At 41.6% G+C, this 17,658-nt stretch overlaps 1 protein-coding gene across 1 annotated transcript in view; it reads right to left on the bottom strand.

The window, feature by feature from the left end:
- megf6b (multiple EGF-like-domains 6b) overlaps nucleotides 1-17,658 on the bottom strand; it is a 47,872-nt gene continuing 30,214 nt past the window's right edge. The window contains exons 7-38 of the mRNA XM_088422771.1: nucleotides 15,579-15,704; nucleotides 15,107-15,229; nucleotides 14,379-14,501; nucleotides 14,169-14,306; nucleotides 13,393-13,515; nucleotides 12,745-12,867; nucleotides 12,489-12,659; nucleotides 11,997-12,128; nucleotides 11,751-11,879; nucleotides 11,559-11,687; nucleotides 10,816-10,950; nucleotides 10,592-10,726; nucleotides 9,732-9,857; nucleotides 9,527-9,658; nucleotides 8,566-8,694; nucleotides 8,359-8,490; nucleotides 7,859-7,987; nucleotides 7,661-7,789; nucleotides 6,971-7,099; nucleotides 6,542-6,670; nucleotides 5,785-5,913; nucleotides 5,591-5,719; nucleotides 5,374-5,502; nucleotides 5,178-5,309; nucleotides 3,760-3,888; nucleotides 3,556-3,684; nucleotides 3,260-3,388; nucleotides 3,057-3,185; nucleotides 2,554-2,682; nucleotides 2,350-2,478; nucleotides 2,137-2,265; nucleotides 1-867 (exon numbers count right to left, since the gene is read on the bottom strand). Coding sequence (XP_088278897.1) covers nucleotides 806-867; nucleotides 2,137-2,265; nucleotides 2,350-2,478; nucleotides 2,554-2,682; nucleotides 3,057-3,185; nucleotides 3,260-3,388; nucleotides 3,556-3,684; nucleotides 3,760-3,888; nucleotides 5,178-5,309; nucleotides 5,374-5,502; nucleotides 5,591-5,719; nucleotides 5,785-5,913; nucleotides 6,542-6,670; nucleotides 6,971-7,099; nucleotides 7,661-7,789; nucleotides 7,859-7,987; nucleotides 8,359-8,490; nucleotides 8,566-8,694; nucleotides 9,527-9,658; nucleotides 9,732-9,857; nucleotides 10,592-10,726; nucleotides 10,816-10,950; nucleotides 11,559-11,687; nucleotides 11,751-11,879; nucleotides 11,997-12,128; nucleotides 12,489-12,659; nucleotides 12,745-12,867; nucleotides 13,393-13,515; nucleotides 14,169-14,306; nucleotides 14,379-14,501; nucleotides 15,107-15,229; nucleotides 15,579-15,704 — 4,106 coding nt within the window. The 3' untranslated portion in view covers nucleotides 1-805. The remainder of the gene's footprint in view (nucleotides 868-2,136; nucleotides 2,266-2,349; nucleotides 2,479-2,553; nucleotides 2,683-3,056; nucleotides 3,186-3,259; nucleotides 3,389-3,555; nucleotides 3,685-3,759; nucleotides 3,889-5,177; nucleotides 5,310-5,373; nucleotides 5,503-5,590; nucleotides 5,720-5,784; nucleotides 5,914-6,541; nucleotides 6,671-6,970; nucleotides 7,100-7,660; nucleotides 7,790-7,858; nucleotides 7,988-8,358; nucleotides 8,491-8,565; nucleotides 8,695-9,526; nucleotides 9,659-9,731; nucleotides 9,858-10,591; nucleotides 10,727-10,815; nucleotides 10,951-11,558; nucleotides 11,688-11,750; nucleotides 11,880-11,996; nucleotides 12,129-12,488; nucleotides 12,660-12,744; nucleotides 12,868-13,392; nucleotides 13,516-14,168; nucleotides 14,307-14,378; nucleotides 14,502-15,106; nucleotides 15,230-15,578; nucleotides 15,705-17,658) is intronic.

Below are 17,658 nucleotides of genomic sequence, written 5' to 3'. Positions count from 1 at the left end.
GTCCATTTTTAAGGAACGTTTTTTTCCATTCCCAACCAAATAGTATGACAATCGCGAATGACATTGAAAGGAAATTTGAAATCACAATTTTTAAGATTTTTTTTCCCCCAATTTGGTTTTTAATTTTTTTAATGATACATTACAACCATATTTTTGTAATTATTTTTCACAAAAAATATTCTCATCAATATGTAAATAACGCATTGATTGGAAAATACTTTTTACTTTCTGTATTTTCATAAACTTCCTTAATGCAATCAATTGTTTCTCATCTTCATGAAAAAAAAATACTTTATTGTGGTGTGTTTTACACAAAAACATTTAACACATTGTCTCCCAAAAGACGAAACGTTTTTTTTTTTAATCAACTTTTTTGTATTAATTTTTCCAAAATAAATATCAATTATCAAATGCACAATACAATTTTCATATGATTGTTCTCAATGATGTTTCATAATTTTTATTCTCGCGATGCATTTAGACACGCTGCAATATTGTTTCAGTGATCTTTCAATAAAAAGGTCATTTTTTGGTGATAATTTTATCACCAGATAAATTTAAATAATTGTAACTGACTGTGAATACATTTTTAGTGGTTGAAAATGAAGACAGATGTTGTGAAATGTGGCAAAGGACCAAAGGTTCAACTAAAACAAATATTCCTGCAATTTTCAAGGGCATAATACACAAATAATACACAAAATAGCAATGTGCAGTTTAAAAAAATGTCCCAGAGCGGAATCTCCATAGAGTCTCTTTCCACATGGAAAAGTTCCGAACAAACGTGGACTGAGTGGGGACGCTATCATGAGTTTTCATGTGTAGAGCTTCCCGTACTGTTAACTCGAGCAAGATGTGGCGGTCCTCCTGTAGACATAAACACACACACACACACAAAGGTGTGAAAATGTGTGGCTCGTGATTGGACATTTGGCTCTTTGGTGAACCAATCATGAATGAACGAATGAGACGTTCAAAAGACTTTTTTTCCAGTTTATTTTGAAGTTTATCTTAAAACATCTTTGTTTTACTCTTCAACACTGGGATTAGTGATAACCTTGCACATATTTTTAGTGTTCAAAAGCGATGGGGTGATTAATATTTTTATCTACAATATTATCAAGTACATGTTGAAAATTTTGCCAAACATTGCATGGAAAACTAAATATATTTATATATATATATATATATATATATATATATATATATATATATATATATATATATATATATATACTGTACTCTATAAGTAAATATAAACATGCAGAACACTTTAACTCTTTCACTAATGATTTTTTTTTCTGAAAAAAAAAATGGCATTGATGACTTGTTTCTAAGTCAAGGATACTTTTTAAATTACGGTAGTTAAATTCCCACTTCCATTTCCAACAAGAAAGACCACTGGGACTGTATATCCTATAGACCCCAATAAAATGTGCCAGAGAAGCGATCACCAAAGTAAGCTATTAGCAGAACGGGCCTGCAGGCTGCTCATGTGATCCTCGGGGGCTACCGAGAGTCCAAGGGCACCGCGGTGATGACCTAATCAATAGATTAACCCTTTCACTGCCAATTCCCCCCCCCAAAAAAATAAAATGTATGGCATATATTACTTGGTTTTAAGTCTTGAATACTTGGAAAATTAGTGAAAAAATGCACACTTCTATAGATTAGGTACAGGCCCTGGGATTTTTTTTGTCCCATTGGTATTTTATAGCAATAATAATAATCATCATATAAACGTGCCAGAGAAATGAAAACCAATACATGGTAATCGGTGTAATCTATAGTAACACACATATATAGCACATATTAGTCATCTATTTCAACAGTACTAGATGGTTAATGGTACAAGGCAACCTACCTTGTTGACAGTGGGCCCAGCGTTGTGTATGGAAAAGTTGCAAAATGCCACTAAAATCTGTAGATAGGTGTGTAATGCCATTTTATCTTATTGCTACCATTTCTATACGTGCTGTGGGACGCGTTGTCCCAACGGAAGTGAAAGGGTTAAACACATTGGCCTCGGATAGATACATGTGTGGAATGCATCTGAAATGTTTTGTCGTTCACAGTGAAGAGCCGTTCAAATAACTGTTGGTTTGCCAACGTCACATCGCAATGTGTGGCACTGACCTTGTTGACAGGCGAATCCGAGCCACGAGCGCGTGCAGCTGCAGCGGCCGTTGCGCGGGTCGCAGCGAGCGCCGCGCTGGCATTGGCAGCTCTGCGTGCAGTCGGGCCCGAAGCGATCCTCTCGGCACTCTAGCGGATTAAGGATTCCCTCAATACGGAAACACAATTCCTACTGATCCTTACTTTACGGGAATCAAACAAGCGCCATCTCACCGAGTTCACATCTGCGTCCGGTCTTTCCCGTCACGCAGCGACATCTTCCTGTGACGGCATGGCAAGGCGCATCGCCCTCGCAGTCGCACGCACTGGCGCAGCCGTGCCCGTACGTGCCTTCTTCACACACTGACCACAAACAATCATGACATCAATAAGCCACAAGGGGGCAGCTCTTCAAATGCGTTCTGCGATGAGACTGACCTTTTTGGCAGCGATCGCCGTGACGCCCGGCGGGACAAACGCATTGACCGGTCGCCGGCTGGCAGGAAGCTCCGGCCGCACAGTCGCACTGCAGCTGACACAGCGTCCCGTACAGACCCGCCGGGCACGCTGAAGAACGGAACAACAACGGGTCGTAAACATGCCTCGGGTTGACCGCTTGATTTAAGGACATTGTGTGTAGCATCTGTAAAGCTGTCATTTAACGACGAAAAGTTGAAATCTTTACTTTTTCTGTGGCTTTCTTTGTTTTTTTCTTTACACGAGGAGTCAAAGTAAGGGACTTGTTTATTTACTTAGCTTAACCAATAATAAAACTTTTACCATTGATCCGTAAGATGAACTCATCAAGTTTATGACATCTTATTACTTATTACTGCGGAATATGTAGCAGAAAAATAGAAAAGTGAAGGTTTGCTCTTCAAGAATTTTCAAGTCACAATGCCCTCCAATTTTGTAATGACCCTAATATTTTGCTTTCTCACCATGTTCACACGCACGTCCAAAGTACCCAGGCGCACAGTGACAGGCACCACTCACTCTGTCGCACGTGCCGTTATTTTGGCACTCGCACGTCAGCCGGCAATTGGCGCCAAATGTCCCCGCCGGGCATTCTAGCACACAAGAAGAAGAGCAGGCGTCACTTGAACGCTCCCCCTATGGGATTTTGGAGTGTGTGGCGTTTTACCGGCGTCGCAGTACGGTCCGCTCCAACCCAGGCCGCACGTGCACCGGCCAGTACCCGGGTCGCACAAGGCGCCGTTGCTGCAGTTGCAACGCTGCGCACAACCCGAGCCGAACCAGCCCGGGGGACAACCTAATGTGCAAAACACACACATCAATTATGTTATCAAAACATATTGAAAAGGTATATAAACATAATAATAGAAATGTAAATATTGTAAAACATAATTCATTACAAAAGGCACATTTGCGTGTGCGCGTATGTGTGGATTTGTCCATGTAACGTGAGGGGTCACTCACTATCCGCGCAGTGCTCTCCTCTCCGTCCAGGCGGGCACACGCAGTAACCGGTCACCGGGTGGTTCCGACCTCCGTCTCCACAGAGGGCCACCTGAGCGCAGTCGGCTCCGTAGTGGCCGTCGGGACACGCTGTTGTCATGGAGACCATAAATTAGATGCCACCCTTCTGTTGTTGTGCTGTTCTTTTGTTCTTTAAGGACTCACTGATGTTGCAGCGGGCACCGATAAATCCCGCGGGACATTGGCAGGCGCCGCTGGATGGCACGCACAAGCCGCCGTTTTCACATTCACACACCCGCTCGCAGTTTGGACCGTAATGACCTGCTCCACATGCTGAACACAAAATAAGAAATGATTATTTATTATATATACAGCCCATATTCCAGTTTAGAAGAATTCATGGATTACAATTCCGCAATACTGTGGAAAATTTTGCTCAAGGTTATCATACCATCAGAATCTTATATTGTACCATGCCTGAAATAAATAAGAAATTAATTTTATTCAGCATCATGATTTCGTGATCGGGTACGTGGCTTGGCCACCTGGGGACAGTATAATACCAAAAGACAAACAATGAAGTCTCCTAAATTCAGTCATCTGCAGTCATGTTAGTGTTTTTTCAAGGAAGAAATTAAATAAGCCCACGACTATTGTTGTATTGTCTGTCCACATGTGCTGCTGCCCTTATTGTGTTCAATTGATGTTGATGTTAATTTCATTAGCCCGACAATGCCACTTATAATAGTGTGTTTGAATTAACATTGTGCAGTCATTCTCAAATAGTGGGGCAGGGATGCGCGATTCGATGGCAGGGGGGCTCGTAGGGAAAGGGCGTGGCTTTTGCGCTGTAATTGCACCATGTGATATTGTGGTGCTCTCCCTGTCATTGCAGGGATTATAAACTTTGAATTACTGGCAACATTTTTTTTTTCTAAATCACATCAATGATTAATGTGATTTAAGAAAAACAATAAGCACAATGTTTTATAGGGTTTTAAATTGTTTTATACCGTTTTTCAGGTTAAAATATTTAACATAGATTGCCACATTTTTAATTTCAATTTACATTTATTATTATTTATTCATGTAATTGTTTTCAGCATCAAACTGTTCAGTTAATCAAGAATGTAGTTTGAATAAGGTGTGAGATTATTTTATTACAGGCACTTTAATCTATTTTTTCAGATTCAGAATAAGATGTGATTTGCATAAATCACTGTAAAAGCAAACATTTGCTGAAAGTTGATTTAAATTGCTTTTCTTTTGATGTCAAAATGATAAAATTTTTGGTATATTTATAGAATTTCCATAGATTATTGTCCCATTTATAGTCATTGCGGCAAGTGGGGGATTTCTTTCCTTTGCGAAAAATAATGAGAAGCACAGAACTAGTGGAACATTTTAAATTGGACTAACTTTACAAATTAGAATTCTCTTTTTTTGTTTAGTTTGATAGTAAACTTCAGATGGGAGTCACAATAAATATCTTGAAGACTCTGGAGAATTGTTCCAGATCTGTAAAACGGTTGTATGTTGTGAAATTAGCTGCCAACATAACTGTTGCTCGCAAGACCAAAAACATAAATCGGGCGTAGTGCATTTATTTTGGCGTGATTTACTTTGGTCACATTTGGGCCCGTGGAAGCCTGGGGCACAGTAGCACCATCCAGACACCGGGTGGCACAGTTGGTTGCTTTGGGAGCACTGGCAAACTTCATTGCAGTTGGGGCCGAAGGTTCCGGGGAGGCAAGCTGACAGTAGAAAGAAAGCGTCAAATCGGGATGAATTTCTAAAGTGAGGCTGATGAAAGCTCACTTTGCTCGCAGCCGTTGCCTGTGAGTCCCGCGGGGCAGCCGCACTCGCCTGACACGTGGTGGCAGGAAGTGCCCGGAGCGCAGCTGCAGCTCTGCATACAGCCTTGCCCGAAAGAACCTGGCAGACAGGCTGAAAGCAAGCACATTATCGACATAAAATGTTACGTTTTTCCATAAAAAAAAATATTATCTGCATGGGACTTCTTTTTTTTAAGTACCTTTGTCGCAATGCTTTCCTCGCCACCCGGGCGGGCATTCACAGTCCCCCGTTATGTGGTGGCACGTCGCCCCGTGGGTACACTGACATCTCTCCTTGCACCCGAGCCCAAATGTGCCCGGCTCGCACGCTGCAAGTACAAGTGAGTCAGAAAAGACACACACACACACAAAATAAAATCATCTAGGTGCTCACGTTGGTGGCAGCGTTCGCCCGTCCATCCGCCATCACATGTGCAGCGTCCTGTCTGTCCGTCGCACTGGCCGCCATTCTCACACTCGCATTCGTGCTGGCAGTCGGTCCCGAAGCGTCCCGCCATGCACTCTGTGGAATGATACATTTTTGAAATATTCTTTTTTGTATCATTGTTTTATCTTTAAACAAATTCCTGTCAAAATGTTGCCTTTTCTGCAATGTTCATGATTTTTAATAGAATGCCTTTATTGTCGTTGTACACATGTATACAACAAAATCGGGGGCACTGTTCCAGTTGATGCATATGTGAACAATAGATAGAATATTTCAATAAAAACAGAATAGAGAGTTGTTGACATTTTATGAAAGCCACTATTTGACCCGGAAGAAGATGAATTTGCTCTATGTTATTCCCTAATTATAAAATGTCTCTGTCTCTGAAATTTCCACTGTGTATTTGCATATTTTTGCCCCCCCCAACCACAACACAACCGACATGTTGCACACGTTCCAGTAAAATAAGTAGCAACTGATATTAAAACGTCGAATAAGTAACAACTGCTCGTAAATTTTAACTGCACAAGAACACACACACACAGTGCAGTAATGAGCTGAGCCGGAGGAGGTTCTGGCAGGTTTGCAGAAGGCGGCCATATTTGCTGGATGTCTAAAGTTCATCCAGTCGCCTGGATGACGGCCAAACATCCCAAAATAAAATGGAACTAAATCTCACATCTATTTGGAGACTTCCTCTCACCCAATTCGCAAGCGGTTCCGGTCCAGCCGCTGGAACAGGAACACATTCCGCTGCTTTTATCACACGTGGCTCCATTCTGACACAAGCAGCGGTGTTGACAGTCGGCGCCGTAGAACCCCGCCGGGCATTCTGAGTAGAAAACATCCAGCTGTGACTGAACAGCGGTGGTTGCTAGGAAATGAAAGGCTAACATGAAGGCTAATGCTAAAGCGAATGATGCAGGCTTGCTAGCTGTTTTTATAGTTTTTTTTTTTTTTGGGTAAAGTGGGTAAAAAATGTGAATGGAATCCTGCACTTTGCATGAAAGGCAGCAGAATGTACCACTATTAGTATACTTTTACATATCCATGTGCAGTTTAGAATTTGTATTTGTTAACTTCATTGAGGTAAAAGAGTGTCATTACTTTGGGTACGCATTCGTGCGCTCACCTTGTGCACAGTCAGGTCCGCTCCAACCCGGCGAGCACACGCACAGCCCGCTGGCTGGGTGGCAGATGCCGTCGTTACGGCAACCGCAAGTCAGGTTACAGCCGTCGCCGTAAAAGCCACTTGGGCAGGCTGTCAATGACAGGGAGAAGGAAGATGGTGACCTTAAATTATGCGCATGATGAAGTGGGGAAATATTGGGTGAGTTTGCACAGAAGAAGCACCTTTTATTATTCTGCATTTTCTTAAGTTTGAAACATGAACCAAGAAAGATTTTTTATCCGATCAAAATTCCACACAAAATACTTTCTGTCCTGGAAATGTTAAAATACAAAAAAAAGCAAACATTTTGACACTGTATCACTTTTCATCATATGTTTTTTGCATACCCCAAAATTGACGATATTAATATATCATCTCAAAATTGCATACTTTAGTGAAAAGGGATAAGAAAAGTCTAAATTTGTCAATATTAAAACCCATACATTTCAGCAAGAACAGCTGGACGGACGGACGGACGGGCGGACGGGCGGACGGACAGACAGACAGACAGACAGACAGACAGACAGACAGACAGACAGACAGACAGACAGACAGACAGACAGATAGATAGATAGATAGATAGATAGATAGATAGATAGATAGATAGATAGATAGATAGATAGATAGATACACAGACATAAATTCACTCACTTTGATTACAGAATGGTCCAATCCAGCCACTGGTACACAAACACTGCCCGCTGATGGCGTTGCAGCGGCCGCCATTATGGCAGGTGCATTTCTTCTGACAGTCCAATCCAAAGAAGCCCTGAGGACACGCTGAGACATATCATGATTGACATATACGCACACTTCGAGAAGGACAACTAGGGGATGTGAGTCACTTACGCTTTTCGCAAAAGGTTCCGGTCCATCCCACCTGGCAGGTACAAGCGCCACTTACGTGGTCGCACATCGCCTGATTTTCACATTGACATCGCTGACGACAACCCAGACCAAATGTTCCTGTTGAGCACTCTGTCGAACGAACAACACAAATTCATTAATATGTAAGCAATTTTGCAGCTTTCTATGCAGGGTTAAGATAACCCTCAGTATGTTCAAATTGATATCAGGTACAACTGTCATAAGTATGGCTAGAACTAACACAACGTACAAACATGGTGGCACACAATATTGCGGAATATGTCACCTGCAGAAAGTAAGATCATCTTTGTTATTTAAAAAGAGGAAAAATTTATCACAAAAATCCCCATCATCTTGAACACTGTAGATAATTAGTTCCTTTGAGAGGCTGTACAGAGACTGTTTACATATAGGTGCTGCTGTTTCGATTAGCAAAAGGATTTTCTGGCTTCATATCAAAGCAAGTTCCCGGAAGCACATACTCTCCTGGCACCGTGTCCCCATGTAACCAGCCTCACAGTTGCAATGGCCGGTCACCGCGTCACAGCTGCCGTCTCCATTTTGACAGTCGCAGCTCTCCGCGCAGTCCGTCCCCCAGAGGCCCGCGTCACAAGCTGGGACAATGGAAAACGGAGTCAAAAGCTTCTTGAGGCTGATTGTGTTTTTATTGTTCTTTTAGGAAGTGTTACCTTTCCCGCAGTTGGAACCAGTCCAGCCAGGAGCGCAAGTGCACCGTCCGCTTACTGCATCGCAGCCAGCGTTGTTCTGGCACGCGCATTTCATCTGGCAACCTGGACCAAAGCGGCCACTTGGGCACGCTGAGGGGAGAACATCACAATGTGCACATTCATGACAGCTTCTTGGGTTGGCTGAGGATGTCTTTGCTGTGACATTCTTTGTTTTTTAGTTTGTTGTCGTTTGTGCCCAATCAAAACAAAGCATTTGGAGAAACAATAAGAAGAATGATGAAAAAGCATTTATGTATCATGTACGTTACCAGCCAAAATGTTGGAAACACCTTCAAATTTAGACGGTCTTAACACATTAATTGATCAAGAAACTCAGGCTATTAAAAATTAAAAATGCACAGCTATGAACTCAAAGTCTTACCTTGCAGGTCATATTGCATCAATGGTATCATAAAGCAGTTAAAGAAAATACCAAGTTGTGCAAAGCTTCTAACTAAAATCAAAATTAGAAAACATTCATTTTGTTTACAAAATAACTCCATAAATATTTCCCCATAATGTCGACTTAAATATTAATATAGAATTAATATTAATATAATACATATATCAGGAAATGTTTCAAATGCTTAACTCATCCTCTGCCAGACAAGTTAAAATGGTTCCTAAATCTTTATTGCAATCGATACCATTTAGCAAGTTAGAAGATATTTCATAAATAATTATGTTGTTTCTTACTCGGATTTTTTTTTCAAACTGATAAGAGCAAAATGTTTAGAAAATGGTCAATGCTGTGAAATAAATTACTATTTTTGTACAACAATTTGTATAAACTATATTTAAAAAATATGGATGAAGAATATTAGCAAAGCATTAGCAAAGCATAATTATTTTGACTGACAGCAGTGTTTTTAAGGGTTCAAGTGTTTTCATGAGTGTTGTGTTAATAAGGGTTGGAACTCACGGTTCCGGCAGAGTGTTCCCATGAAGCCGGGGGAACAGATACACGAGCCGTTGCGTTTATCGCACACGCCTCCATTCTCACAAACCGGGCAGCTCTCCGAACAGCCCGCACCCCAAGAACCCTCAGGACACACTGATGAGAAAAATATTAAAAAATGATCGTTGCTTTGAAAGTCACATCTGAGTGTTGAATTTAATTGGCTTACAGTTTTCACAGCGTGCCCCAGAAATGCCGGCAGGACACCTGCACTGTCCGGTCACTTTGTCACAGGGGGCGCTGTTGCAGTTACAAAGGTGGACGCAGCCAAGTCCGAAGCTTCCATCGGGGCAGTCTAACGGACGGCACGCAGGATTGGTTCATTTAGTACTCTAGACCAGGAGTCGGCTACCCAAAATGTTGAAAGAGCCATATTGAATCCAAAAAAATAAAGAGAGTAATAAAAAAAAAGAAGAAAACCTTAAATAAGTTATATTAAAGGCAATATATGCCATAAGCTACTACATTAGCCATGTTAGCCTACGATTCAAATGACTAATTAGGCTACAACAATAAGCCTTCATGGTTAATGTTTATTTTATCTGCAACACTTCCCGAAAGAACGAAGAACGAAGGCACCACGTGACAGCTGTACTGTTGATAAAATTATAGGAATACAATCAAGAAATGTGATTCTTGTTGTTATTTTTATTTTGAACTCCACCCCAAGACCTGAGCAACAAAACACAATAGTACCGTTTTCCTATGTGTCATATAGTGTCAAAAAACTGAAATCTTTTCATAAAAACAGCCAATCTGTTGCTAAATATGCACCTTTGACAAGATTGTGTTCTTAACCATTTGCTTCCGTTTTTGGACAGCTTCTTAGCATCGGACATGTAAAATGTTTTTGTTATAAAATGTATTTTATGCTGTTAAAAGCTTCTTCAAAAAAATAGATGTTAAAAACGTGATAAATCGAGTTTATTTATCAAACATTTTATCATTAGTTAGTCAAAATATTTGAATCGTTTGACAGCACGAGTTGCAGCAGAACTCAGGTGAAAATTGTTAAGCAAGCGTCCACACCTTGTTCGCAGCTGCCGCCGTGATGACCTGGCGGGCACTTTTGTTGGCAGTCCCCACTTATATGGTCACATGACACTCCAGTCGGGCACGCACACGTCTTTTCGCAGCCGCTGCCGTAAGTCCCCGGGCTGCATTCTACAGCCAGGAAAAATGAATTGCTCACATGAAGGAGCCAGTACAGAATGACAACATTTTTTGTTTTGTTTTTTTCACAAAGCGTTCACCTTCCTTGCAGGTGTTGCCTCGGTAACCGGGTTTGCACACGCATGTGCCATAACGACGGTGGCACTCCAGGGTATTGCGTTGGATGCATTGACACTCTTTGGAGCAGCCGGCACCAAAAGTCCACTTTGGGCATGCTGGAGGTGGAAAATCACAATTGTACATCCAACACAGGACAGGTTGAAATCTGTACACTGCATTCATCATTGAGGCAAAGAGGGACTTATTTTTTAACCAAAAAATGTATCCAATTTCATGGTCACATGTAAAATTAAATGAATTTTCACATATAATAAAAGCCACGTTGAAAGCATGAAAATCCATTGAGGCTAATTGGTGAAAATACTAAATCCTTTGCTGCCAATCAGTGACATAAAAGTTAAGGGTCTTTTTTGTAAAAAATAAACAGATAGCATCAGCGAGTAACAATATCCATCGACGGCAACATAATTCCTAATAACCTGATAAAGTTTATAAAATATATATATATATATATATATATATATATATATATATATATATATATATATATATATATATATATATATATATATATAATATATATTATCAATAATTAATTATTAATATTATTAATACTGCCATCAATGTCAATCACTTATATTTTGAAGTTGTTACAACTAACTGTTTAACCAACAAAAAATACAAATTGTGCTTTTTACACTGTAGGAGCTCATATAGAACAAAGTTTAAAAAAATATGCATTGGCATGTTAAAGTGTTCATACGGAGGTGGCAGAAGCGGCCGTAGAGGCCAGGGTCACACAGGCATGCTCCGTAGGCGCGATGACAGCGGCCGTTACTGGCGCAGTTACACTTTTTATGACAGTGTTTGCCATAGAAGCCCTTTGGACAGCCTGCACACAGACACAAACACATTAGGTACCAGATTGTATGAGGTTAATGGAGCTAAAACTCACCATCTTGGCACAGCTCCCCGCTGACACCCGGCGGGCAGCGACAGCTCCCGGTGATGGGATCGCAGCTGGCGCCGTTCTTACACTTACAGGGGAAGGAGCAGTTTTGACCAAAATAATCTTCGGGGCACGCTGCGTTAGCGAAAGCGTAACAGAGAGTTCTCGTTGGAACGTTTCCAAGAAAGTCCCGGTTTTATTGTAAACAGAAGAAAATGCATCGTTTTACAATATTCGCGGAAGGGGCCTCACTCTGGTTGCAGATTATTCCCGTCCACCCGTCGGGACAATCGCAGCCGCTCTTCCGGGTGTTACACTTCCCTCCGTTGGAACAGTCGTCGCACGTCAGACTGCAGTCGTTCCCGAAAGTGTCGTCCAAACACACTGCAAGCCACCAATGACCGGATTTTAGGAAAGCCGCAACATTTGAACTTCCACTGACACTTTGGAGATGCTCAATGGGAACACATAATAGAGCCTTTGACTTCCTGCTGCTGCTGTCAGGCTGCGTAAGCCTCAGCATTCCTGCGCGCGAGGCGACTAGTGTGCGCTGACAGTTCGGGAGCACACAGTGCGCTAAATTAACCCTGCTAAATCTCACCGTACTGAAACTTACCGTACACGCCGACCTACGCCTCTAAAATGACCATCAGTCAATATCTTGTATGACAGGTATGTGTCTTAAAAAGCTGCTATCACAGTCAAGCCCGTGGATTTGCAAAAACCTGATAGCGGAATACGCACCAAACTTTTCAGCTAGATTGCTCTCAGCCCTCAGCTCTCCCTCGTCATCTTCGTAGTCATCATAGCGCTCAAGAGGTTGACTGTAGTCGTGCAGCAAGGTGAGCTGGGGGCGAAGCAGAGGCGGCTCGGCGGCGCCTCCGCTGTACAGTGTCTCAACTGCGTTGTCCAGAACTGCATGGGACGATGAGTTTAGTTTGCTGTGGCACCGGGTCAATCGGCGCTGGAACCGGCCCGCGCTTTGGTAGAAAACACTCACGGGTGCAGGAGAGGCGGTCGTCGTCCAGACGGAATCCTCGTCGACAGAGGCACTGGTAGGAGCCGGCGTTGTTTTGGCACGAGTGATCGCAACCGCCGTTAGCTGCTAGACACTCGTTGATGTCTAGACAACCAGTCAGAAATTGACAGTAGATCTGTAAAGTTCCTCTTTTATCAAACGCACATAAAGCCTACATTTATATTACTATAGGATTTGGAATAATCCGGATCCGTGTATAATACCCACTATTACCACCATCAAAACCATCCTTTTAAAAAAGTTATTACACCTAAGGGCAATTTGGAGTGTCCAATATACCTACCATGCATGTTTTTGGAACGTGGGAGAAGAACGGCGGGTCTGGAGAGAACCCAAGCGAGAACATGCAAAGGAAGCTAGAATTGACCCGGGACCTCCTAGCTGATAATATCTGATATCTGGTCTGATAATATATTGGAGTTTACAGTGTGCCTCCCTAATTTTTAACTGCTCCAGCTTTCAAGGGCTTAAATTCAGTCAGATCATCTTCAAAGTTCTCTAAAGTAAACAATTGTTTCCAAAATGCTCATCGCATGAATATAAAAGTGTAGAAGACAAATAGAACTTTTTTTTTTCCATTTCAGGAAACGTATGGAATTTTCAACATACCGTCACAGCTGCATCCATCCGAGCTGAGGCGGTAGCCCGCTGAGCAGTAACACTCGTAGCCTCCGGGATAGTTGGCGCAGTTCTGCTGGCAGCAGGAGCTCCGCCGGCCACACTCGTCCACGTCTGCCAAGTGCAAAACAATCAGCCAGACCAGACTTCACGACTTTTAATTGAATTTTAATAAAAAAAAGAGGAAATAATGTAAATTGCGCAGTTTAAAAAGCCAAATGTGGGTCGAGCGAACAAAGGGAAGCCACTAAAACTTAATGATATATAAACACAGGAAAAACGGTTGGAAGAAAGATGCATTCATGATCATACTCAAGATCAAACTTGGAATTAATGATCTTGTCAGAGCTCCAATATCAATCCCGAATTGTTGCTCTGCAAACTTTACTGAATTCTTTTCCTTTCTCTAAGTAGAAACCCTACTGATTTTGAATGGCATCCAATGGTCGAGGTGGCTGAGGTCACGTATAAAATTAGAACCTTTCTTCAGCGTTGTAATGTAAGACATTACAATATCAATTTCAATTTCAGTAATGCATCTTAAAATCAAGTTTAAACTCCTTTGAGTCCAAAAAATGCACACTGTTAAAATCAGATTAAGATAAATACAAAGTGTCAACCCCCACATATTGGATGGATTTACATGTGCTTTTTGTTTGCAATATTTCTAAACAATTTTACTGATTGTTAAACGGCTTCCACTGAAAACATTTAAAAAGCAATTACTGAGCTGAATATCACATATCTTATGTGACGTGACGTCTTACCAACACAGGTTTTGAGGTCATCGTGAAGGTGGTAACCTCGGTTACAAGCGCAAACCGGGCCGCTGTTGGAATGCTGGCAATGATGCGAGCATCCGCCGTTATTGTTCTCGCAGCTGTTCACGATCTCCATCTCAATCCCTTTCAAAACAGCCAACAAAGCGTGTCACGGCTTTACGTTTATGTCGAAAATCTTGCGAGAGCAGAACTCACTGTAACACTGTTTGCCGTCCGATCCCAGCTCATAGGCGGCGTTACAAACACAGGTGAAGGAGCCCGGTGTGTTGCGGCAACCGTGAGCGCAGTTGGACTTTTCTGTTTGACACTCGTCAATATCTAAGATAGTGAAACAAGCAATCGCTTAGTACAGTGGTTTGCCTCATTTTTGTCAGTGATGTACCCCCTGTAAAATCTTTTTTTCATTCAAGTACCCTATAACCAGCATTTGTTTAGTTATTGGAACTACGTTTGTACTCGTACGTCCAAGCATATTATAGTAAGCATCTGCACATGTAACATGTAACATCATGTTTTAGTTGCACCTTGCCTGATGGAAAATTGCATCACTAATTGAAATTGTGCACCTGCATAAAACTTAAAAAATATAGACTTAAAATGTTTTGCAAACGAGTCACTTGTGCACAACTCATTAATAACTTTCTTTATGTTTGAATTATTTTGCTCTTATTTTGAAAAGAAATATGAACCTGTCACGGCATTAATTTGCTCTTATTTTGAAAAGAAATATAAACCTGTCACGGCATTAAAAAGCTTTGAATAAGATTTTCTGATGCCTGCAGCAAAGTTAAAATCTCATGTACACCCTGCAGTGCATTTAGTCAATTTAGTTTCAGACTCAGGAAACTAACAGATCTATCCAACAATGTAACGTTACAATTGCTGCTTTAAAGGCTCCTAATTTTTTTCAACAGTGGTTATACCTTCACATGTGCGTCCGTCTTCAGACAAAATGAAGCCCGCCCTGCAATCACAGTGCGCATTGCCGCCGTCGGCCCGACACTGATGCATACAGCCTCCATTGCGTTCGGCGCAGGGATTCTGCACTGTCAACACACATGGGAAGCATTGGCTGGTAAACGCCATGTGCTTCCAATAATGCGCCAAATACACCGTAGAACAGCATTGGTGTGTGATTTCTGCTTAACTGAAGTCAGGAATGACAACATTCTGCTCAGCATAAATGAAATGAAATAAGCCAACATTTGCCCAGTAAGGAACATATTGTATTGAACTAAAAACAAAGAAAAATGTTGCTGTCTCCCTTATTGAAGGATCCGCATATGGACTGTCAGTTAATTCTTATTGACTTTTGGCACCATGGGTATATTTACTTTACATTTTCGTGGAGGCAGCAGTCATGATTAATTTTTCAGTCCAGGTCCGGTTACTTACATTTGCAATGCTTGCCATCCTCTGTCAACTGGTAGTTGGGCTTGCAGCGGCACTGGAAGTGAGCGGCAGACTGCTGGATGCAGTAATGTTCACAGCCACCGTTGCCAAGGGCGCAAGAGTGGACGGCTATAAGAATTTTTTTTAAAAAGGTGCAGGGAAATTGGTAAACAAAGGACAAACATCACTGTAAAAAAAAAAGCAATAAATTATTTTGTTGAATACAAAAGGATGATGTTGTGTTTTCAATTTTGTTATGTTTGTTAGAAATATAAATTACAAAACGTATGCAACACAAATAAAACATTTCAGGGATGAAATAGTGTACAAATGTTGCGGATGAACACCTTTTATGTCCACATTCAAAAAAACATACTGCTTAAAAAAAAAAAATCATCATTGAGTTGGTTAAACTGATTTGATTCCGGAATCATAATTTGACCTATCACATTAGCTATGGGACTATCTACCTAAAAGTCACTGTCAATTTTTTTAATGAATTTTGATTGGGCTGAATGGATGGATGGATGAAGGTTGACACCGCACATCTCCCCAGTAATTGCTGGATAGACATCCCTTTGATGATGGTTACATGCCATTAGCATAAATAAGGCAACAATCAAGGCTTGAAGTCCAAATCATACGCTGATGAGGTTGCGAACATGACCAGCTCAATCATCTTGCCAGGCTGGACTCCATCACTTGAGTGAAAACAAGAAGGCAGTCCATGTTCTGCAGTGGAGAACCATCTGTCAAAGGCGCACGAAAAAAAACTCTTTTCCAGTTTCAACATTTTGCGCGTGTGGCACCGGTCTGACCTCAGCGGTCAGATCCAGACCTGGATAAGATAAGCAAAGCTGAGATTGAATTTGCTCAAGCACATCTGTAGTTGGAGTTTTCCAGCCGCTGATTCCGTGCTGATTGGAATGTTTTGCCCTTTAACCAGCACTGCGTGTGATCTTGCTGCGAGGGGGATAAAATCCCTCCGGATAGACAAGAAGTTCTCCATTTTTGCGAGCATACTTTGAATTTTTTCCTGAAGGGCATCTGCACAGCTTTACTGCGCCGGCCTGCGGGCTGCAAAGTCTCACGAAAGGGCTTCACCTGGGAGGCGCGCCACACGCGCACGCTGATTATCTCCGCAATCATGCGTCCATGAAGACACAGCTAGCATGAGGATCTACAAATGCTAGCTGGGAATGCTTGTGATTGATGAGGCCTATGGCAGGCTTGTACTCTTGTCTCCATCAGGAAATAAAGCATATGTCCCGAAAGGTTTCACACAACAAAAAGGCTGGGTTCAATCCTAATCACTGGTGCTCTTCAAGCCAATTTTGGAGCTAACAATGCACATCAGCAGATGGAGTGTGTCCAGCTGTCATTAGTGAGCAGGAGCTCTTCTCACCGCTGGATGCTGAATTGATTCAGATGCTTTCATGCTGTGTGATTTCATGGCCAACGTTTGCTTAGATTCATTTCAAGAGCAGCTGCCGTCTAAAACTGTTTAGTCTGTGCGATCCATTCCCATTCGCAGATTTGATGCAAGTGAATTCAACTAATTCATCTTTAGCTACACCGGCTTCCTAGCACTTTTTCAAAACATACCTTTTGCTAAATGACCACTCCCCAAAGGTGGGTATACGAGTGTTAATGGTTGCTCATCTATTGAAACCGAAATGCCGCAACTTTTCATCAGTGCTGCTCATGGGCCACATAAGACTACACACCTAACCAAGCCTGTGACAAAAAGGCCTTTGAAATATGGATAGAATAAGTGCATATTGCGAGGGGATTCTGAAGAATGGTAGCAGCTGTGGTCCACACACTGTTTATGTAGAAAAGCCCACATTCTTTATCATTCAAAATCTAAAAAAAATTGAAAAAATTAAACTTCAGTATATTAATTTGTAATTCTGTCTATAAAATAATAACAATTAAATCGTTCAATCAAATTAGCCACGTCACAATCTAAAACAGAATGTTGCCATCTAGTGGATGAATGTAAAATTACATCCAGAATAAAAAAAAGATCAAAATTTAGTTAATCAGCAAAATTGTGGGATGACAAACCCAGCACCCATGC

This window comes from Hippichthys cyanospilos, chromosome 9 (assembly GCF_059441005.1).
Source record: "Hippichthys cyanospilos isolate Australia breed blue-spotted pipefish chromosome 9, RoL_Hcya_1.0, whole genome shotgun sequence".
In the NCBI taxonomy this organism is placed as follows: domain Eukaryota; kingdom Metazoa; phylum Chordata; class Actinopteri; order Syngnathiformes; family Syngnathidae; genus Hippichthys; species Hippichthys cyanospilos.
This window is presented reverse-complemented; position numbering and strand designations above follow the sequence as displayed.